This window comes from Podarcis filfolensis (assembly GCF_964270895.1).
Source record: "Podarcis filfolensis genome assembly, chromosome: 9".
Classification (NCBI taxonomy): Eukaryota; Metazoa; Chordata; class Lepidosauria; order Squamata; family Lacertidae; genus Podarcis; species Podarcis filfolensis.
The window spans coordinates 26,507,089-26,531,921 of record NC_139610.1 but is presented as its reverse complement, the minus strand read 5'-3'; the positions used below and the strand labels follow the sequence as shown (position 1 = coordinate 26,531,921).

The window sequence follows — 24,833 nt, the reverse complement described above, 5'->3', positions numbered from 1 at the left end:
TAATCTAGCAAATACACCTTTCAATTTTTCAGATAAAATAAAGTCCTGAGTAGCCTGGAGAGCAAGGCTTTTTTTCAGCTGGAACCCGATGGAACTCAGTTCCGGCATCTCTCAGATGGGAGCCATTTCTACTATTAGAGACCAACTGAGGCGATCGTGGTGAGTTCCGGCACCTCTATCTAGAAAAACAGCCCTGGGAGAAACCATACTGATGAATAGTCTTATAACCAATAGCCCATGAAGGAAGCCATTGTCAGTAACCAGTACCCCATTCACACTAACATGGCACATAGAAATCATCACTATGTAGTAAACATAGGCTAACATGTTAATAATAGCAAGCCTGGACATGAGAAGATGTTTTCAGTCCATGTGCCTGTTTAACAGATGTTAACTAATGCATGTGTGCTGTCACTGTTAACAACACACCTTTCATAGAGCATCTAGCTGCTATACAGCTGCTACCAGCAAGGCAGGGTAGCACATGTTTCACTTCAAAATATCCTCTCTCAGCATCTTTTAACACCAGGACCTCAAGCTTCAAACCAGGAACCTTTCAGTAGTGCTGGGCTAACATATCTGCATTTAAAACAGATCCATGGAGAATCAATCAACCCCTTTTTGTTTGGGAGTTGCAATTTAATGGTTGTAAGTCCCCAGGTAATTAACAAGCCTCTCCTTCTCTCTACTTGAATTCAAGTGCCTCACATGGCTGAGCCATTAGCACTGGGGCGGCTTAAATCGCAGCCATTGTCTTCCAATTTCATGTGGTGCTTTCATGCTTAACAATTAAATAAAAGTTGAATGCTTTCCTTCTTCAAAGTGCAAGGAGACAGAAAGATGGAATTGGTTCAAAATAAAATGAACTCCCCCCCACCCCAAGAGAGAGAGAGAGAGACCTGCACACACAACTTTATGAATACCGACAGCTACTGGGAAATAGAACATATTCAGAAAGAACTGAAACAACAGAGGTTTTTCTGCAATACTGAGCAAGAAATATTTAAAATGCAACATTTTACTTAAGCTTACTTAAGTAAAGCTTACTTAAGCTTCCTCCCAACCCTTAAATTCAGTCTGAATTTTGTCTTCCCCTCTATTTCCCATGTTCAGGCAGTGAACACCATTGTTTCTGTAGCAAAAATAGCATGATCCACCCTAATGTTTGCAGAAGTACAATTTTTTATGGGGGGGGGGCCCTACATAGAGAGAACCACAGAAACAGCCCAAGCAGGACACAGTCTTCTTGGGTAGCCAGTGGATGTTGATCAATATTTGAATTCTGAAACGCTGTGCTCTGTATATACCACATTATTCCTGTTTACAACTCATTGAAGTCTACGTTTGTGTGCATATGAAAGCAGGGGATCTTGTGGTTTTGTTCATCTATTATTTTACTTTATATCTGTATTTGTCTTTGAATCGTTTTTTTTTATCAAAGCAGTAACTGAAATATCAGAGTTACAAAGGAACATTGATGAACGCTTGCTGGGTTTGGGGTTTTTTTTTGAATGAAATGCTTATATTCTTGTTACTCTTGCTAAGCAACATCTAAAGGTAGGAAGTGGCCCAAATAATTTAGTGCAGAAAACTAGCAAACATTTAAGGTATTCATGGCTCAAGAATTTTGGAGAAAATGCCATTGATCTGAAAGAAAATGGCGTATAGGTGCCGGGGGGGGGGGCTTTCAGATACGTATCAATAAAAGGAAACAGAAAAAATTATATACACAGAAAGATCTAAGACACAACATTCGTAGCATATTTAGCCTTAATCCATTGCTCAAATGAAGAAGGGCGGAGAGGTGAAGGAAACTGTCTGAAAAGCTAATGAATGGAATAAATCACCCCTTTAGACAGATGGATACAAGGATCAAAACTATGAAATAGTCAAAAAGCTAGCTACTCTCAAGATTGAATGACCACCAGTTTTTCAGTTAATCTCGGCTTGATTTTCTCCTCATCCTCTACTCCCATGGTCGTATTCCCACTGACAGTATTAGATCCAGGAAAGGAAAAATGTAGGTCTCTATTAATGAAATTGTACATCTTGAAGTAGCTATAGACTAGTGATAGAACTGCAAGTTGCTGGTTGGAAATTTCAACATGAATTGCGAGTCTCTGGCCCTGCGTAATTTTCATTTCAATGCAAACTTCACATGCAAGGCACTTCAGCAGTTCTTGATGGAAGCTTGCAGAACAAGCAAGAGCAGAAACACAGTTAAGATGAGGAAATATCCAAGTTTTCTTTGCAAACCATTTCAATATTATTCCAAAAGATTAACCCAAATGCTAAGATAGGTGGCACAATAACTGAATGTTGCATTACTTATTTGTAAACTACTCACAAAATAAAGAGTGGGGAACCTGCAGCTCTCAGGCTATTATCATGATTTTGGAAAGAAAAAATGGGGAAGGGGGACAACAGAGAGAGGGGGAAAGGGAGGGAGGGGGAGGAGATATGTCCCAACCACTCTTGGCTCTGTCTCTGTGCTAGATTCAAAATGGAGTTTGTCCCCATAACCTCTGGGTTAAGCTTAGGGCCAAAGTTTATTCCCCCAAGATATTAAGAGGACTCTTGTGAATGTGGATTACTTGGGTGGATTTCCCCAATAGTTCCTGTTGCTTTAACCAAGAGAGCAAACATGCTCAATCTTAGCCAAGCCCTGCAAGAGGTTGAATTTTGATTTCATGTGATTTTTAAATTAATTCCAGGATTAGAGTGGAGGGATCCTCTAAGCTCCTCACCACTTTATTTTCTCTGGTGGCTGGGAATTTATTCGTCCACTGAGCTCATATTGGTGGAGTTAAGACAACCGAGTTAAAATTTAACTAAAACATGTCAAAAGTATACCCAACAAATAAAAAGGATGCAAAGTAAAAGTTTCTCATGCCTCCAAAGATATGGCATTCTTTTGGTAAAAGTGACCCATGAGATCATCCCAGAGGATAACTCAACACAGGACTAATCCTACACAAACTAGGTCAAGAAGCTACACAAAGCTTAAACCTTCACCCCCACTTATACCATTAATTTCCACATACAGTATAATATTGGCAGTCTAACCAGTATCCAATTGGTTTTCCAAAACATCCCTTCTCTCAAATGATGATCTTTAGCTGACACCCCAGGTGCCTAGTACATGTATTGCTCATGTATCAAAATATTCATCTTCCTATGTTTATCAAAAAGTCCAATAAATATTTGCATAGTTCCTATTACTTTGTTGCATCTCCTGTCCTACTCTCAGTCCAACCTGTTATATTTCCAGATACAATTCATCAAGTAGAAAAATCCCAAGTGTTTCCCCTCTACCACTGAAGGTTAGTAGTTCAGCAAAACTACACAGTACAAACTTCCTGGAATTACTAATTCATATAACTGAAGGATCACATGTTTGTTCACCACATTAAAAAAGAGGACTTCCTAACCCATGGAAGATCAGGATACCAGGGAGAAAAGCCTAAGCCTTAATTTCTAATCTGCAGAGAGATTTTGTGCACAAAGCATTCAAATGGGATTCTCCACTGCATTCTGAAATGGCGGCGATTAAGATTAGTGTGTAGATCACCTCTGAATCAACAATCCTATTCATGGACTTCCTGCACAAAGTACAAATCAGAATTCAGAATCAAAGATGTTCCTCTCTTTTTCCCAATCATGTCTTTCCTTTTCTATTTTTAAAATGTAGAATCAATTCATAGCTGCCAATGTCAAGAATGGTATTCACTTACCAGTTTTTGGATTAATGAAGAAGAATCCCTGTGGATTTCCACTGGTAATCTTGTAGGTCAGCTTGTCATTGGACCCTGAGTCTGCATCAAATGCCTCAATCTGAATGACCGACATATCCTTAGGTGAATTTTCCATGACTTCTGGGTAATAAACAGGCTGAGTCGTCTGCGGAGCATTGTCGTTGACATCCCCAACTTCTATATAGATTTCAACGAAGGAAGACAGAGGCACAACACCCCTGTCTGTTGCATAAACAGTAAGCCAGTAATGGGAAGTAGTCTCACGGTCAAGGAAATCAACAGTGGCTATTGTACCTGCATAGGAAAGGGAGGAAAAGAAACAGCGTTGAGTATCATATCTACATGATTGATTTTATTGAACGTGGCATCTTTTTTTAAAAAAAAGTCTTTGCCACAAGTCACAAATGAAAAGCAAAATGGTTTCCAGAGCCTTGCTATTTTGTATAGACCAAAACGAAGCATTCTACTTTTTTATATGGCACAAAATTCAAGAAAAGGCAGTTAGTGATCACAAATGAATTGGAAGGGAAAATTCAGCCCATGATTGTAGACCATAAAGTATAGAAGCATGCGAGGCAAGAATCAGTGTTAGGTACGACGCCTGTTCAGATGTTACCTGTCGCTCAATGCACTTGTCTCCTTTTCCCTGAAGGAAAAGATGGGAGCACACAAATTTGAGTTCTGGTACTTCCCCCCTTGTAGCATCCCAGTGCTAAAAGCAATGGCTGTAAAGGCCCTAAACTACTTATTTTTTGTATCAGGCCCTGCCTACACCATGACATAAATGTGTTATATGAAGTAGTTGGAGCCTGCTGGTTTGTCATGCAGAGGCTTAAAAAATTAAACTAGCCTTCGGCATGCCCATTTTTTAGAAACCTGGCAATATAGTATGATTTCATCACCGTTGTGGCTTAGGCAGGGAACCACAATGTGGACAGAACGGTAACAGGACAGAGAGAGCTGCAGCTATGGAATTCTCCAAACTATTTTGGAAGGACGGAAGGTAGCTATCTGAAAGTACAGTATTTGTCAATTTAGGACATTAATGCCCACTTTTCAATTTGCATAAAATTACCAAAGCATGTAACAAGGTAAAAAAATAGACCAGTACTGAATGCTTCACATCAGCCCTCCACTATACTAAGTGTCTCTTCTTTTCCAAACTTTGCCTTGTGAGGAAGCGAGAAGGAAAACTGGTAGCAAGAATTGCTGAGGTCAGCAGAAGACCTATGTTTAAATGTGTAGAGTTTTCAGTGACAAAATGAACACTTGCACTACCTACACAGAAGCCTTCAATACCGCCAGTAATGCTGGGAGTTGTAGTCACTAAGATGGCTCCTCTGAGTGCTGTTCTTTGACATCAGTTTCATACAAAGCTAGTTTGGAAATGCAGGGAAACCGATAGCAAGCAAGGCTAGAGACAGCTGGCATCAAGGTGAGCTCATTATGAGCCATGTTAAACTCCAGAGTGGAATTTTATCTACTTCGTAATTGGGGAGCCTTTTATAAATCGGTCATGTTCATTTCCAGTCCTGAACCACGCAAATTCAATTCCCCTGTCTCAATGTCTAGTTTAAACAATCCTTAAAGAGCTGCTATTTAAGGAATTTCTGAACTACCACCAGATGTCACTGTAGAAGCTAAATTGTAAATGTAGCCAAGCTGAGACAATATGAAAGGCAAGCAAATATCAAATTTATAAAGTAGAAATTCTTATCCTGCACACATTGTCACCTGGGTACATCATCTTCTCCTTCAAACAAAAATGATGCTGTAGTGTTTCAGAGAAATCTGCTAATGCCAGTAAAGCACAGCAAAGCCACCTTAGTAAATTTGAAACAAATTGCCTTTTATACTTCCAAACCTCTTATTAGCTGCACATTATTCAGCTGCAATTTTCTTTATGCACACATAACGATCACACACCATTATTGCATCACTGATACAACATTATGCTGCCAGGTTTTATTTCTGCTTTTAATGCTAAGTGTAGAAAACCCACAATAATCACTTGTAAAAAGAACAAGAGTTTGCAGGAACCAAGAGAAGCCAGCAGGCTTGTCTTAAGAAATGTCAAAGAACTACATTACAGCTGGGTCATTCAGTAGACCGGAAGAAGATGAACACTTCTGCTTCTGTTTTGAGTTGCACAACCTTTCAAGGCAATCCACTCAAGGAATGCACAATTGCAACTCATTTTCTGCAGGGGCTATAGGTGTCTTAGAACAGGGGTTGGCAACCTAAGGCCCATGGGCCGCAAGCAGCACATGGGGGTTGTTTAACTGGCCCACAAGCCACCCCCAAACCAAGCCGCCCGCTCAGCGAGTCCCCGCGTGCTGCTCTAAACCGGCATAGCGCAGCACAGGGACTCGCTTCCACAGCGCCGAAAATCGCATCTGTGCATGCACAGACGCCGAAAATCGCAAGCACGCACACAATCTGGCCCACGGAGGGATCTCCGCTGGAGTGAACCAGCCCAGGCGAGGTAAACCTTGCCGACCCCTGTCTTAGAAGGTGGATAAACTAACATTTTAGCACTGGGAAAATAGATGCTGGTTCTAGATGGCTCATCAACTGAGAACGCGACTGCTGTGTGTGTTGTGCTTCTTACATGAGTACCAGAGGTATCTACATACAACAACGCCTATGACATTACTAGTGTTATGGTTCGCTCCCACCCAGAGCTACCTGTGCCAGAGGGATATTGCATGGGAACTTGACACATCTCAAGCAGTGTCCCTTGTTAACTTTACACCCAACCATCCACATTATCCTATGCAGCAACCAGGCAGGTTGGGTAGCATTCTCTGAAGAAGTCACATAAGATCAGCCCTATCCTAATGTCTACAGTATTCTGATCCATACTGCAGCACAGTGGGACTATGCCTGGAAGAGCATAACCCATGTGGCTTGGTCAGGGTGTGTAAACATAAAAGGGAGTGGATCCTTAACTAATTCCCAGGAGACATGAAACTGAAGGGCGACTTTCTACACCTTGCCTTAAGACACATCCACTCTCAACACACAAAGAATGCAGCAATATGCTTCTTTGTAAGATTAGACTGTAATGCTATATGACATCTTTGGGAGTAAGTCCCACTGAACTCGGCAGCGATTTACTTATGGGAATATTATTATTATTTTGGGAAAAAATACAATTATAAAGAAATAAAGTGATACAGAAAAAGAGAAGGAAATGTGAGAGGGAGAAAAAACAAAAATGTTTATAAGCAAAATATATACACAAAAATGCAATATATTCTCATATAAATTGATATAGTTTTATTTTCCTAATACTTATGTAGATGTTAATAGCCTGCTACATTCTGTATATTCTGTATAAACTCACTCCAAACATTATCATATTTATCCAAACAAAGTCTGCATCTGTAAGCAGTCCATTCATATATTGCAACTGTTGTCATACTGTCAATCCAATGATTAAAGAGTATCATATCTTTATTACCCCAATCCATCAGTATAAATCTCTGAGCCACCATCTGGGAAGACTTGCATAGGATTGCACTATTAATATTCCACACCTAGGATGACCCCACCCATGGTAACCCTTTGCTTATGGAAGCTCCCTTTGCTTCCATGGAAGCTCATGGAAAATGGGCTCTCTCAAGGGTGCACCACAAACAAGAACTCTCATACTACATGCCAAAGCTTAGCCCATATTGCTTAAGAGGTGTGAGGGGGGAAAGAACCACATATTCTGCTCAAGGTGAATGAGAATGACAATGCATGCATCACACACTAGGAATAACCAAACACAGTGGTACCTCGGTTTAAGAACCGTCCGGTTTAAGAACGATTCAGTTTACAAACTCTGCAAAACCGGAAATAGTGTCCCGGTTTGAGAACTTTACCTCGGTCTAAGAACGGAATCAAAACGATGGAAGGGCACTAGCGGCGGGAGGCCTCATTAGGGAAAGCACGCCTCGGTTTAAGAACGGTTTTAGTTTAAGAACGGACTTCTGGAACAGATTAAGTTCATAAACCGAGGTACCACTGTAAAGCAATCATTACAAGAGACTTCCTTGGCACAATTATAATATCCTGCCTGCGTCACATTCTGAACTGGCTCTCTCGAAAGTAGCAGGTTAGTGTTAAAATGGCTTTGTTTTCCTAAGTCTTTTAAGTGGGCAGACACTGAGTGTTAATTAAACCATCCCAATTACATTTTACAGATCCATTAATACAGTTAAAGGAGTGATGCTGTAGTGGAACATTGTTTTTTAAAAAAACAAAACAAAACAAAACAAAACAAAAACAAAACCCACTTCATTAAAAAGTAGAGATGGTCCTCCTGCTGCCTTTTATGCTTGGCAAGATCAGTAAGACTTGCACAAATGTGGCTGAGTCTTTATTTGGGTCACCGCTCCAGATTACTAGAAAGCCTTGATGGAAGAAAAAAACCCCACACACAGTATACTGCAAAATCAAAATGGGTTCAGAGTTCTTGGAGGAATAACTACATGACACTCTGGTGTAGAATTTTAAGTATTCCAACTGACTGCTTCATTGGACTTAATTTCAACCAAATTTCTGAACTGCATTTGACATGTCATGAAAAGAAACATTGTATTTTCTTGTCAGCAATGGGCCTGTAACTTTTTTTAAAAAAAAAATAACTATACAGTGGTACCTCAGGTTACATACGCTTCAGGTTACATATGCTTCAGGTTACAGACTCCGTTAACCCATAAATAGTGCTTCAGGTTAAGAACTTTGCTTCAGGATAAGAACAGGAATTGGGCTCCGGCGGTGCAGCAGCAGCAGGAGGCCCCATTAGCTAAAGTGGTGCTTCGGGTTAAGAACAGTTTCAGGTTAAGTACGGACCTCCGGAACGAATTAAGTACTTAACCTGAGGTACCACTGTAGTACAAATCTATTGAATTTGTGGGCCAAACCAACATAATTACCAATAGGTATTAAAATAGTAGTATCTTCTTTATTTAAAAGGGGGGGGGCTAGTCTTAGAGCAAGCAGATGTGTGGCAGCCACTTTAAACTCAAGAAACCAGGAAATTGTCTTAATTTCAACCACATGGAGCCTTCAATTTTCATCAGGTCAGCCAAAACCTCTCCCTTAATGAGCGTGGGGTGAAAACTGAGAAGGATCTGGACAACACTCAAAAGACAGGGATGTGGTCCCAATGCAGTCTTCTAGACTTCAGTTTCTGGTCCTTTGGACTCTTCCCAGGCCACATCCACTCCTCAACACTCACCCTCTTTTCCCAAGCCACATCATTTCCCAGATCTACTTCATATACTCCTTAAGTGTTTTTGCATGGCCAGAATGTGTCCCTGCTTGCCAAGATGGAGGACGGAAACGGGTGTGAGAGGTGGCGTAGAAACTAGCATACTGCCTCAATGGATCCACCTTTGTTACTCTGTTGTAAACCACTGTGTGGCCAATTGACAACAAGTGGTATGTAAGTTTCATTCATTCATTTATTCATTCATTCATAAATAAAATGGGCCTGGAAAGCTCAGGGCAAGAAGCAGCCTGTGAGGGGCAGAAATGAAGCAAAAGGCACAGGTGGAAATAACTTTAATTTGGTACATTTGTTGAGGGGCATGGCAATTCCCACAGGGCCTAATAAACCACAAAGAGATTAAGCTGGAAGAGGTGTCACCATGCAAAGGTGTTACAGGATATGGGATCGTTTAAGTGTTTCATGTGAGGTCACAAATTGTCCACGGTTAGCCACAAATTTTAGAACTTTTAAATAAATATCTAATCATTGGAAAGCTTCTGGTTCCCAAACTAAATATAGAAATGTTCTGTTTGAAAGCCATGTGTTTCTTGACATCATCGCCCTCAATGTGAATGTTCTCTCTCTCTAACTTCTCTTTATCTCACATACATACCAACTCATGCATTCATTCTCATCTAGGGTGTTTTTTAAGTGAGCAAAAAAAGAAAAAGAAGAAAAGAGGCCAACGTCCTTGAACCTCTTCTCTTAAGTCTCTATTCTTATGATTGTGCTCTTTGCACTTGCTCCAGCTTGACTGTGCTGGTTCCATTAATGATTACCACCAAGGAGCAGGAGCTGACTAAGTTCAGCCAAGCAAAGTGAATCATCCACCCATTCTGAAGCAAAGCATAATATGTTAAACAAATATTTCTTTTATGCACAATATTGTTTATGAATCTGATTAATAGTGTGACAAGTTACTTTTAGAACGAAGCTGAGGAACACTGAGCAAAAGCATTTATACTTCCCTATAGTAGCTGCACCCCTCGATTATTAAAACACAATCACAAAAGTACAAATGTTAGCACCTATAAATACTTTAACTTGGTTTGGATATTTATTTTTTTAAAAAGCTTCATATCTGAATATGAACACAACTTTAAAAGCTCTCCATTATTATTTTATGCAAAGCTAAACAAATTGTCTGAGCTTGAATTTTCTATAAAGCTTTGAAACTTTTAATATAGCAAACAATGATTTGGGCGACATGTCGTTCACTTCCTCCACTTGCTCTTGTGTTCTCATATGTTCCTTCACTTTTAATTTGCAGTTTACCACTAATCAGAGTTTACCATTTCGGACAGCACAAGACACTATGGTTAGGGTTAAAGTGAAAACCAAAAGGCAAACTATAAGAAACAGGAGAGATAGTGTGGGATATGAAAACCCACCCTAGTTTCCAATTCTCAGTCTCTAAATCATGATTTGGAGTCTTGTATGCCTTTTGATAAAAAGCAAAACCAAATAATTTAAATGAAAATGCATAAAGATGCTCAATTTAAGTGCACATGCATTTTAGTAGATTGATATCGGTTTTCTGAAGTTATGCAAAGCACTAAAGCACACTCCCAAAACTAAAGTCAATGGAGTGGTCAAGTTTCCCACTAGTAAGAAGTAATTAGTAAGAAGCAAGGGCTATTCATGTGACTCTGCCTGACCAATGAGAGGAGTGGGTTCTCCCAGACATAAAGGCTGTCCTCCAGGAAACTTTGGGGAATGAGTATTCCTCACCCCGACCCCAAAATACACACACAAAACTGATGGATGAGGCAACTTATAAACTAGAGTATAGACTTCCCCAATGAAAGCCTAGCTAAATTCAGAGAGCTAATTCAAATTACTGTCATTATCATTACTATACTGATTTTTTTAAAAAAAAAAATCCCAGGATTTAAAGACATCAATAGGCCTCTTGGTGGCCTATCACAAGCCTCCATTTCCTGTCACCAGTACAGCTCCAAGCCAAGGGCAGAGGCAGATGAATTGACCTCTGCACCTGATAAGATTGGACTGCTAGTCAGGTGCAGGAGAAGAGCAAGCTGCCTCACCAACTCCTAGCTGGATGGCAACGGCGCAGCTCTGATATGGAAACGGGTAACAATGGTGTGATGACTTATACCTGACCTTTTGCTAAATCATTTCATGTGCATTTTGTGCTGTATCCACAAAATCAGGGACAGGACCCAGACCCACGAGGCAGTGGCATTTCTTAACAACCACGAATGTTGTTGTTTCCTGGGGAGATCTGATCTACAGTGGTACCTCGGGTTACATACGCTTCAGGTTACAGACTCTGCTAACCCAGAAATAGTGCTTCAGGTTAAGAACTTTGCTTCAGGATGAGAACAGAAATTGTGCTCCGGCAGCGCAATGGCAGCAGGAGGCCCCATTAGCTAAAGTGGTGCTTCAGGTTAAGAACAGTTTCAGGTTAAGAACAATTAAGTACTTAACCTGAGGTACCACTGTATTTTAAAAGTTCATTTGTGGTCAATTAATTTAGGGGTGTTGTGAAGCAACTATAGGTAAATATACTATAACCTTATATAAGCTGCAGGAAAAAAACGCTACCTGGCACGTAACAGAGTCCAGAGAAGATTTATGGCTTCCTATCCCCAGCAAGTGAAGAAGAATATTTAAATCACCACCACCATAGCAGGCATGGGGAATTTCTGGCCCATGGACCACATTAGCACTGGCAGCAGTCCTAATGTGATCCATTACACTTTTCTCGCCAAATGACACCCACGTGTCCCAAACCTGTCAAAGTGGCCTATGGACCACTGAGATCACCATTTGCCATCAGACTGTATTGAGAAAAGAGCAAACCTGGACCTAGGTATGGATCATACAAAGCCTCCATCCAAATACCTGTGAAATGTTTGCTATGCTTGCAGAATAAAAACACACACATTCCAGCCACTTCTTGAGTCGAGCCACTAGGCACAATGATAGTAGCATCCCTCTCGACATAGTTACAATAATTAACATTGAATATGCAAAATAATTTGGAAAGCAGTACAAGCATCAATTACAGTCAAACAATTCACTGGCGATTAACAGATGCAGAAAATGCCCAGCGAGCGAATAAAGTACTGGCTCAAATTCTCCCTTTATACACACTTGCAACTGTGAGTCAGAACGTAACTTGCATGTTTTATGAATGGCACTGAAGGCAAGAGAAGTAGGCATTGAATAAATGCAGCACTGTAGCAGAAAAAGATTAATTAGTTCATACTGCAACAGCTTAGAGATGACAAATCATGCCTGCTTTGAAAAGACAACAAATCAGTACTGACCCCGCTCCCCTCAAATTGAATGGCCTCGGTGCAAAGAGGGTAGTTTCTTCTCACCGAAATTAAGTATGTACAATCCAAAATGGGTTTATTATTTTGCTACAGACTGACACAACTTTCCATATGCCAATTCTATCCCATTAGCAAACAGTAATGCCCCCAATTCCCACAGATAATCCTCCTTAAGTGTGCTTATCCATCAGAACTCTCATTAATAATATTAATGACTCTGTAATGGAAATCAAAACCTGCAATTATTATTATTTTTTCCAGCAACTGCGTGGAAATGCAGTTAAGCAGACCATATCCTGGGAGTGACATCTGAAACAAAGCGGAAAAATTTTCTCCTCCGGAACATGATGCTCAAAAAATTGATTACAATTCCTAATTAATCTGAATTCTAATAAGCTAGGCGTTTCTTTTAAAAACACACACACACACATTTCTGCCACTTTTTGCATTGTTCCTGCAATGTGATATACACAACATTATGCCAAAAATAAAGTAAATTATACTTTGCATGAGTATATAAAGTAAATAAAGTATAATAAAGTAAATTATACTTTGCATTCAGTGTGTGATTTTAACTACTGAATTACTGTATGGAGACCAGTAGTTGCAACCTTTAAAGCATTTAGCATAAGACAACTAGTATGGACCAAAACACCTGCCTAGCCAGTATTCCCTGCCCTGTGCTCATGTGTGGCCCCAGCCCAGAGATTTATCATTAACAGACTGCACACTTGTGGCCCCAAGTGACATTCAAGCATCAAGAGTGCTGACCAGACTGCAGCAAAGATTGGTTTTGCTAAGCACACACCCCACCCACACAATGATATGATAAAAGGCTGCCATGAGCAGGCCTTGTTATCTACCATCTGTGGAACCACAGAAAAGGAACTACCAAGCTATACTGTTAAATTGGGTGGGGAATTTATGAGACAGTTGACTCATAAATGTCAATTTTTCCATCAAGGCAAGTTGGGTTTTTTTGAGAGTTGAAAATGACAGTTTATCTTAACATTTTCACCAGGCAAAAGTCGTAAAACAGAGTTCCCGATTTTACTTACTGTAAGACATTTTGGATTCCTCATCAGGAACACTGGTTCAGAGCTACTGGGTGACACTGCCCCAATATATATATATTCCCCAAACCATTGCTTCTTAGCCTTTTGGGGGTCATGGACCCCTTTCGAGAATCTGATGAAAACTCCCCTCTCCATATTTTTCCCCACAAAGAAATTTGTGAAAAGTAATAGGGGAAAAAATTAAGGAAATTCATAGCTCTACAGTATATCTATTGTGCCTAGTTCACAGACACTCCCCCCCATGGGGTCAATGGACCACAGATTAAGAAACCTGACTACAAACCATGATATGACAGATCTGCAACATTCAATGGGCTTTTGCACTCTCTGTCTACCCTGCATCGTCCCATTTCCACTTTCCTCCAACCTAATTTGCAGTGACATCGTCATCAGGTAATTCATGGCTAGCAACAAACTCCAAACCATGACTTGCAAAAATAAAACCCAAATGCCAAAACATGTGAGAGTGAAAAGGGAGGGGGAGGGGAACATGTTTTGTGTTGCACTTTTCCAACCTTCCAAACCATTATTTGAAGGATCAGAACAGCTGTCATCTGAAGCAACCTGCTGCATTCAGATTTTTTTGTGTGCATGCACATTTACGCAAGTTGTAGAAACTTTTCTTTTGAAGCGAACATCTTAATTTCATTAGATGGCTTCTGCCTTCGGGGTTTAAGAAGCAATTAATATTTTAAGAATAGAGATAAACTGAAGAATTGCCTCAGGCTGTTAAGTGTTTCTAGCTGCAGAATATAAATTGAAACTGCAAAATATACTACAGTTGAGCCTCAGAAGCAAAATAAATATGTAGCACCCAAAATAAAAGTACTTAATTATTCTTTTTCAGAAAGAGAAGTGTTAGCATGGTATAGTGCTTACAAGAATGACCCAACAGTGCTGGCTGAAATCTCTTAAGAGTTGGAAGAGACCCTTAGGATAATCTAGCCCAATGCCCTGAAATGCAGATATATGCAGCTGCCCCAAACGGGGATCAAACCTGCAACCTTGGTGTTATCAGCACCACGCTCTACCCAACTGAGCTATCCAGCCAGCAAATGGCCTTATACAATCTATACCCTTGTAGCCTCTACCTACCAGTCTATAATGTGGAGATAATAATGGTGAACTATCATAAAAATGTTGTCAAATGTTACTGACATGTCTGTAAACTGTTTGGAGCACTTAGGAAAAGCCTACGCAAATATAAATTATTTTTGTGATGCTCAATCAACAGCTTTGCTAAATAAGTGGCACTAGAAGAATAACACTATTCAGTATTATTAAATGAGGTGGAGCAGTGAAGGGATGGGGCCAGGGAGAGAGATGGTGCCACTCTATTGCCCTTAAGAGTCCGTCACCTTCCCCTTCCTCAGCATCCAATTAAGTTCAATGGAATTTATCAAGCAATTAACAGTGCAATCCTACATGTGTCTCCCTCGGAAGTAAGCCTCAAATGCCTTCAGTGGAACGAGCTCAAGGTGAAGCACAGCCCTTAATTACTGGATCTTATGCAGATTTACCTGGGAGTAAGCCCCACTGAGGGAAGCAGGTGGTGTTGTGGTCTAAACCACTGAGCCTCTTGGGCTTTCCAGTCAGAAGGTCGGTGGTTCGAATCCCCGCGATTGGGTGAGCTCCCGTTGCTCAGTCCCAGTTCCACCCAACCTAGCAGTTCGAAAGGACGTCAAAGTGAAAGTAGATAAATAGGTATCACTCTGGCGGGAAGGTAAACGGCGTTTCCATGTACTGCTCTGGTTTCACCAGAAGCGGCTTAGTCATGCTGGCCACATGACCCGGAAAAACTGTCTGCGGACAAACGTTGGCTCCCTCGGCCAGTAAAGCGAGATGAGTGCCGCAACCCCAGAGTCACTCGTGACTGGACTTACCGTATATTTCGCCCCATAGGGTGCACCGCCCCATAGTTTTTTTTGGGAGGGGGAATAAAGAAAAAAAATATATTTCCCCCCCAGGCACGGGGCTGGCGCGGGGGAAGCCCAAGCTTCCCCCGACCCCAGCCCCCAGAACAACCTGCTATCCGCAAGCCTAGGGAGCCCAGCGCGAAGTCGCGCTGGTCTCCCCAGGCTTGCGGAGAGCTGCGCGAAGCCTGCATTCACCCCGTAGATGCACACACATTTCCCCTTCATTTTTGGAGAGGAAAAAGTGCATCCTATAGGGCAAAAAATACGGTAACTGTCAGGGGTCCTTTACCTTTACCTTTTTAAGCCCCACTGAACACAATAGGATTTACTTCTGAGAAAATATAGATGTAATTGGCTTGCAGGTGATCCACTGTGGTGTAATAGATAAACCATCTAACTTGGAGAAGGAAGACCTGAGTTCAAATCTTGACTCAGCCATTAAGCTCACTGGCTGATCTTGGGCCAGTCACATCTTCCCAGCCTTACGAGGAAAATGAGGGTAACCCATGCCTCATATATACCAAACTATGTTCAGTGAAGGACAGCAGGACACAAAAGCTGAAAGCCAACTAGGTGCAGGATGGCATCCATGACGTACGTGTACCTTTAATATTCATATTAAAATTGTGGTCTATTTTTCATCCATAGAGCAAATGAACACATAACCAATCGCCATCATAAATAACAATAAAAAGTAACCCACAGTGCATGATCAAATTCTCTTCCAGATAGAAATGAAGACAGATGGACCTGTTTATTTGCAGCACGCATGGCGCTCAAGATAAATCTTGTATCACTATTCCTCCAAGTTCCATTATGTTCTGCATTTGTTATCCTCCAATAACAACTGTGTATGCTCCAAAAGAAAACAAATAAAAGCTAGGTAATAACAAGCCACACACTCAGAAAGATGACTGCTATAATAAGCTTTACCTCCTACAAAACCTAATGGGCAGTCTTGGTAAGGAATATATACAAATGCCGGACTTGCTCCAACCGCCCATCCACAGTGCTATTTTGTACCCACCACAGAAAACCCCTTCCCGGAAGTTTCCAAAATTTCAGGAAATAGTGTCATTCTGTTTGTTAAGATACCAGGAGACTCGGGTTTCTGGCAGAGGTAGGATGAACCAGGTATCTGCCACCTGGGTAGCTCTCAGGATGAGATAGTCATTTGGTCTGATGTCTGCTGCTTCTAGGGAGCCTTCTGATGGTCAGTTGCAATAAAAGTGGGCAAAGTGATGAATGTAAATTTTATCTTTGCACATGAGTCCAGTTTCTACACGCACGTGTGCGCGCACACACCCCCATCCTCCATCCAGCAAGCTTCCAACATACATAAAAACATAATAAAACATTTTGAAAAAATCTTCCCTATACAAGGCTGCCTTCAAATGTCTTCTGGAGGTTGTATAGTTACTTATCTCTTTGGTTCGGGGGTCGGATAACCCCACACACCCCAACATTACTTTGATGAAAACAGGGATGTCCTGAAGAAAAGCAGGACATTCCGAGACGAAATCAGAAACCAGGACGGCTTCTGTAAATCCAGAACAGTTCTTAGAAAATAGGAACACTTGGGTTTGGAAAGAGCCCCCAGTTCAGAGGGCCAAATACCAACACCCAGAGGGCCTCATTCTGCCCATGGGCTTCAGATTCCCAGCGCTTGCCCTATGTAACTGCTGCCCTGCACTTGCTTCCTCTATCTGAGCAACTCACCCTTAAGAAAAGAACATGAAAAGACATGTCTTACTTTGTGTTGCCTCATCCCAGGCTTGTTTACCAACTCTGGAACCTGACCAACAAGCTGCTTTAAACCACACCATCCATGTCTGCTAAATGAACTGGCCCCACTTGGAAAGCCAGGGTGGTATAGCGGTTAGAGTGTCAGATTAAGACCATGGAGACCTGGGTTCAATTCTCACTCCAACCCAAACTGGGTAGATGGCCCTGGGCCAGCCACAATCTTTCAGCTGAACCTACCCCACAGGTTTGTTGTAGGGATAAAATGCGGGAAAGGGCAAGAGAACCATTGCACTCCTTGGGGGGGGGAGCAGAATATAAGAGTACTTAAACAAAAATAAAACCATTTTCCTTTGTTCCAATCAAGAGGCATGCCCAGATCAATTCTATTTATGCAGAAACACAAAGGATGGGTTTCTGTGATGGATGATAATGCGTACTCTAAAAGCAGCTCTTTTTGCCCTTCAGACTGCCTCCAGGTTTAACCCAGTAAAAAGAAAAAAGAAAACAGACTTGGAAAATTGTATGTAGTCTAAATTCATCATAAGATCTCTCTGCATAGCTGTTGGTCCAGTTTATGCATAGCTATGTCAGCAGTAAATTACAGAAAAGGGAGCAACTCCCAAGCCACAGCTAGTTACAGCAACAGTTAAGCAAGTGTGCTGCTTTTTGTAGGCAAAGCTTTCAAGCCATTCAACCTGTAGAATTCCCAAGGGCAAAAATTGCTCCTTTCTCTCTCCTGAAGCAGCCAGACTTCTCATACCTCTAAGTCCCGGCTAGCAAAAGCACAAGCGAGCCCTTTGTCTGCAGTTTTGCTAACAGCATCCAATCAAGATATCAACAAAACTGAGTATTACTTGGCCGCCCATGAAAAAGCCAAACAAACAGCACCACATGGTTTTAGTGGTTGTTTCAAGTAGGCAAAACCAGTTGCCCCTAAGCATTTAAGCTACAAAGTACATCCTGTCATAGAGACAAGGAACTATTCAGCACTTAAAATGTCAGTTGGAAAAAATCAAACATTTCTCCTGTAAAACCCCTTGAAGCAATCCTTCTGCTGGAGGAGGAGTGAAGTGAGCCTTTTTTTTTTTTTTTTGAAAAATAATAAAAATAAATCTAAACTGAAATGTCAGTTCGTACACCGTATAAATACAACTACAAACCAAATACTGCATTGCAGAAAAAAATAAGACCTGCTGTGAACAATGTGATTTTATTTACCCAAAGGGTGTTTTATTTTCTTGTTTTTGTGAAATATTTCGCCTCTCCCCACTTACTTTGGAGACACATCTCAGGGCAGGAGGAAATACAAAGTTTACTTGTACTTGCTCAGGAACAAAGTTCAGCTATGCAATAATGTTAGTGTATGGTTGCTAGGCAGGTTTTAAGGTTTGTCTCCCTGGTTAATCTCATTTATTGATACTAATTAGCCAACAGAGTGTCCTATTAATACATAATATCATTCTGATAGGGATGGAAATAATAAGCCACTGAATTAATTGCTAAAGGACTGTTTATGTTAAATGTTATTCACCACCTGCAACAGAATTTTTTTTAGCCCTTATATGCTGAAACGTGGGCTGGAATGCTCTGCCCAGTTAGGTGCACTTAATCCCTCAGATTTCAGCAGTGCAAAGTGTAAGCCACTAGGAACAGGACTGCAGCCCTAGTAACCAAGCAACAATAACATTATTGCCTTCTGTGTTAATGATACATGTTCAAATTAACAATTTATACATTTACCACCAAAGAACGAACTACGTTAAAAAGATCTGGTTTGGTGAGTTTTTTAAGTGATATTTATTCACAGAGACACACCGCAGCAAGGCACACATTTTCAGCTGAACAATGCTGTGTTTTAGAACTACAGTGGTACCTCGGGTTACGAACAGTCCTGCTTATGAACGCTTCGGGTTACGAACTCCACAAACCCAGAAGTAGGTGTCCCGGGTTGCGAACTTTGCCCCGGGAGGCCTATGTAGGGAATGTGCACCTCGGGTTAAGAACAGACTTCCCAAACGAATTAAGTTCATAACCACCGTACTGCTAACAACTTTTTTTAATGCTATCTAGGGCAATATCTGGTTTTCCACACTGCTATTTATCACCAGCTAAACATCACAATATACTGATATGTCACAATGTCTGAAATAAGGATGGAGCTATGTAGAGGCACTGGCTGGCTTCAGAGTTTGTCCCACATTGTGATTTTTGCATAACACACACACACACATGATTCACGATATATTGCCAGATCAAAAATTATGAAACTGATAATAACGATATGGACTTCAAACCTGATTTGGACAATATATTGATATATTGCTCAGCACCAATGCTATCTTTTTACACACAATGTAAACAGCACCAGCTTTTAAAGATCGAAACATACAGCTTTAAATCATCGTACTCAGAGCTACCTTCACCAGTGCCTAAGCTATCCCACTTTGATTGGATAGAATTAAGGTAAGAGGATGTTGCTAATTGTTCTGATTGTCCTTCAGCATATCAAGCTATGTATACCCTGCTATAAATGAATTTTCCTGTTGCAAAAGAATTCTAACAATTCTCCACTGGCCATTTGAAACAGCTGACACAAATAACAAAAAGATTTCAGCACAGACAAATAACGCTTCTGTTGTTTATCTGCAGAGGTTTCGCAGCATCGCAAGCTTCAAAAAGACGATGCCCTTTCCAAGTGAATGTGCTGTGTTGGTATTAGTGCATAAGCTCTGTGTTAGCATGCATGACGCTGCCGCTTACAAATCCTGGAGCCAACAACAGCTTAATCTGAAGTAAGAAGAAACTGTTTTCTTTTGACGTCTGTATCTTTGTTTAAGACCTGGGTTTATGGTTCTTTTTGGTTCCTTCTGTACTTGTAAGTTCAAGTAAGATTAACTGTTCTGCTCGCATGGCACTCTGTGGGTGATGCAAGGCTAAATGGCTGAAAGAGAAAGGAAACTCAAGCGGGGGAGTTACACTGCAAACATTTAGAAATAAACTCTGGCCTTGATCCACACGTATATATTCAACACTGGATGTCTCATATGGTGGACTGAATGAGCTATCCCATCTCTTTTTAACATCAAGAGAACTTTACAAACACTGTATTATTTGCAATGGAGTCAGTTCAGCTGACGGTCATCATATGTATGCATGTGTGAACCATGTTTCCATCATTCCTCAATCTAAACCAGGCTTCCTCAACCTCGGCCCTCCAGATGTTTTTGCCCTACAACTCCCATCACCCCTAGCTAGCAGGACCAGTGGTCAGGGATGCTGGGAACTGTAGTCTCAAAACATCTGGCAGGCCGAGGTTGAGGAAGCCTGGTCTAAACTATGGCTCTGGTGGTGAATAGTATCTGGGTCCAACTTTAAGCTGGATGGGAAGATTCACACATGAAAGTCACAGTGTGCTGCTGTGACTGTGTACTTTTCAGGTCTGGTTGGATGCAGAGGAATTGGTGGGAGGAACCAGCTGGGGAACCCCCAAGGGAAGAAGGCTCAGCACATGGGGATTGGTGGTGGGATGATAATGTCAGAGGGAGAAGACTGAGAAGGGAAAGTGTCAGAAGCGGAAGAGGTGATAGGGTTAGTGAGCAGGGAGATCCTGTGCCAGAGACCAGTCCAGAAACAGAAGCTGAAGGAGGAGAGGAGGAGGCCAAGAGAAGTCCAGCTGGTGAAGAGGCATGAGTGGCTCCCCCTCCTGCTGCAACAAGTTCCCCTCCCCTCTGGTCTCCCAGGACCAGGAGAGACCTGAAGCGGGAGGAGCAAAGACAAACACAAAGGCACAGTCTCAGCTTGCTTGGGAGAAACCTTGTAGAAGAAGGGAACTTCAGTATCTGCAACTGCTTCGTGGGGGCAAGACTGCAGAGATGAGTTGCTGTGCTCATTAGGCTCGACACTCTGGTGCAGATCCTGTTTTTGCTAATGAAGAATTAACTCCAACTTGCTCAGGTGATTTACTGCTGGCTCATTCCTGTCAGTATTTTTAAGGAACACTAAAGTACACAACAGGTACACAAACATTTCACTAAGCCTACCTCCAAGATATCTGTCACCACTTTATTCTGTCAAAGCATGCCAGAATATTTACTAATAACAATATCTTGGTTCTGAATGCAGAAAACAATCCAGTGAATATTAAGATGCTCTTAAGCCTCATAGCTTACCTGGTAGTTAAGCCCTAATGAACTCAATGAGTCTTACTTCTGAGTAGCCATGTGCAACACTGCTAATCATACAGACACAGCTGTTCACATCTAGATCACTGTTGTGTTTTGTGTTGACATGCCAGGACAGAAAGTAAAACTGCCATGGACCTGTTTTCCTGTGCTACTACCAAGCCATGTTCTATGGCTCACATACAGAAAGTTAAAAGATGAGACATGCACTGTCACTCATCTCCATCCCAAGGAAGGCTTCACCTGCTTCATTTCTGAACTGCTGAAAAAAGGCATAGGAGTAGGGCTAGTTAAAAATATTGCAACCCTAACTTAGAGGGTCAAGTGAACAGAAGATTGATGAGTGTTAGCTCAGATATCTAAGCTAGGTGCCAAATGGCATCCTTAAATCTAGGTTACGGTTGCCACAACGGAATATCTATTTGCCAGGGGTTTGGACTTGATGGCCCTCCATGTCCCTTCCAATGCTACAATTCCACGATTCTGTGATCTCAAGTACATTGCTTGCTCTTACAACAATTCACTTGTCCAGAATGCAAGGGGAAACACACACAGTGGAAATGGTATCAATTATGGACAGTGGCTGTCAACCTGGTGCCCAGAAATCTCCACTGAGTCACAAATGGACCCATTTCAGTAGCAAAATTTCCAATTTGAATTCCACCATATCCTTTTATGAACAGGTATTTTCAAATGTAAGCCTAACACTGATTGAGATCTACTGGTAAATCTCTGGATTTGAAGTAAACTGGCAATGGTTTTTTTACTCAAAATTGTTTAACAATGGTCACAACAAAATGATGCACACACCACTAAATTATACTTACATGAAGAAAGCTTGCCCGAGGGGAGGGGGGTTAACCAGCAGTGAATTTTTATGTGGAAGGACTATGAGTTTCATTCAGCTCTAAACTCCTAGGCTCTGTATTCTTTAATTCTAAGTGCATCTCAAATTATAGTACACCCCACAAACATGAAACCTGTTCTTTCCTGTAACCTGAAGAAGCTCCTAAGAAACTTATGATTTCTGATCAGCAATTTCTGATCAAGAATGTACCTCACAAAGCTGCTTCAGAAAATATGTATTTAAAATGAGGTTCATCATTGTTTATACAAACTAGATGGGATGAAAATGAGCTTCGCACTGCAAACCTATTTTGAAACAAGATAAAAGGATGCTTTACATTTGCCAATTATATGTGTGTATGTGTTTTGGAGGGGTGGGGGTTTGTGTGTGTTTTGCCAGACTGACAAAGTTAAACAAAGAACATTCTGAACTGCATGTGCAATATTCATATTTAAATTCTGAATATGTATTCTCAAATATAAGTGATGGAGTTCACTTAAGCAAAATGGACTTAAAGATATTTTTTTTAAAAATAAGCAAACTAACAGCAGCAGCATGTTACTATTAGTTGAGTCTACAGAAACTGGAGTCCAGTACTACAATATCTGGAGGAAATGGGGGAGCTGAATGAGAAGTCTTCTCTGTCACAAAATAAGTGTAAGCATACTTCAAGACAATGAGTGTTTTTTTAAAAAAGCAATTAGGGTCCCTGATTGGGCTGCCTTAGAACTCAACATATTATTTCCACTTCAATAAATCTTTTGGGACCAAAGCAGACAGCTCCTATTGTTATCTCAGTTTGCGGTTATTTTAAAAGCTCAAGCTTTCCCCCCTCAGTTAACTAGGTTGGGTTGCATGTCAAATTATGGGACAAGTAATACAGTTGTTATATACTGAAACAGTTCTATGTTGCAGAAGTTCTGGTGTTAGGACATGGAAAAAGCTTGAGAGTACACAGCAGAGAAGCAAAGAGCCAACTATTGTGTTGTCAGCAAAGTTTCAGCAAAGTGCAAACAACAGCGCTGCTTATATTTCTTGTAGGAAGCACAGAAGAAAATGTACAGGGAGTGTGAACCAGAGGTTGGCAATCATCCAGAATTTTAAGAAAACAGACGGGAACTACACTAGGCTCTAGTATAACACGACTAGAAATATTTTAAAGAAGAATTTTAGATATTTTTTTAAAAAAACACACACACACAACTACTGCCAAACTCTAAACAAGGCGCCACTCAGCTTACTGAAGAAAGCTACCAATTTTTCACAGGGCTTTTCATTTTGAGGTTATCAGCAGGTATGGCACCCCATTCTGGAATCATCATTACTGGCATTCCATCACACTATGCTGATATGGTGCTAGTTCATACATGTGCATATATTACTGGATCACTCGATACTTGGAACCAATTCATCCACTCACTAGGCTGGCAGAACTCTTCATGTGGTGTAGGTGAGGACATCTACCCCTCCTGTGAATCACACACTTTGTAACACACGAAGCTCCATTATTACCGTGTTCCATGTCGCCACAGAACCGTCATGCACGTTTGCAAATCACTTTGGAAACACTCTCACACAGGAAGCGCCCTGCTGGAGCACTTTCCAAAATGGTATCAGCATGCGAGTGCAATAGTTCCCTAGAAACCCACAGAGCTTCCATTTTATTCTCATCAAAATATCCCCCTCCTCAACCACTCTCTCCAGTGGCCCCCATTACTCCCATCTGTTTCTCTGATGAAGGCTACAAGCAGCTGTCTTCCTACCCCCAGAAACCTGTGGGTTTTGATCTGGGATGGCTCACATGCATGCAAGTCATCAAGTAATGCTGTAATCCACTAACCTATCACACTGAATATCAAGCATAAGACTCTAGTGCCAGATGCTATGCTAAATTGAAAGGACTTTTTTAACAATGGGATTAGTCTAGCACATGTTGGAAGGAACTGATGTGGTGGACAACAGCCCCTTAAATCACAACTTATGGGCTGTGTATTGATCCTGCTGCTGAAAATACTGTACCATTTTACCTGCTGCAATGCAATGGACTCATTAGTACATCACAGTAACCATAAACCGTGGTTTACCGAACACAAGCAAATTGTGCCCACTTGGCTTCTCTCTACTCCCCCAGCCTGCACTAGGAGGAAACAAACAACAATCCCGGGCTTTGTGTTGCACCCAAACCAAGGACTGTGGTTTTTTTCAGACCAATAAACCATGATCAGTATAAGCCAAGAACAAACCTTGGTGGAAGTGGAAGTGGAAGTGAAACAAACTGCAATGATGTGATGGACACAGCTCTAAATCAAGGATTGTGGTTTGTTTCCTCCCAGGAGGGGCAACAAAGAGCAAAGCAGGAGTAATTCACCTGTGCTTGGTAAGCCATGGTTTACCATGACATGCAAAGGCAGCCACCAGATGTCTAAACTAAATAGGTACCACTCTGGTGGGAAGGTAAACGGCGTATTCGTGCGTTGCTCTGGTTCGCCAGAAACGGCTTAGTCATGCTGGCCACATGACCCGGAAGCTGTACGCCGGCTCCCTCGGCCAATAAAGCGAGATGAGCGCCGCAACCCCAGAGTCGGCCACGACTGGACCTAATGGTCAGGGGTCCCTTTACCTTTTTATTTTGAGTTTTTAGCATGTAGCTTGTAGAAACATGGTGGCCAAAGACATCTTGGGTCTCTCTCTCTACAACCCAGCTCTATGAAATATGACATTCTGCTTCTAAGCCTTTATGA

General features: G+C 41.3%; 1 protein-coding gene across 7 annotated transcripts in view; it reads right to left on the bottom strand.

Annotated features, from left to right (window-relative positions):
• FAT1 (FAT atypical cadherin 1) overlaps positions 1-24,833 on the bottom strand; it is a 115,062-nt gene that overhangs the window by 67,703 nt on the left and 22,526 nt on the right. For all 7 annotated transcript variants that reach the window (XR_014551922.1, XM_083629846.1, XM_083629849.1 and 4 more), the window contains exon 3: positions 3,735-4,049. Coding sequence is in view for 6 of the 7 variants with exons in the window: in XM_083629846.1 (XP_083485972.1) it covers positions 3,735-4,049 (315 nt within the window). In the remaining variant the exon portion in view is untranslated. The remainder of the gene's footprint in view (positions 1-3,734; positions 4,050-24,833) is intronic.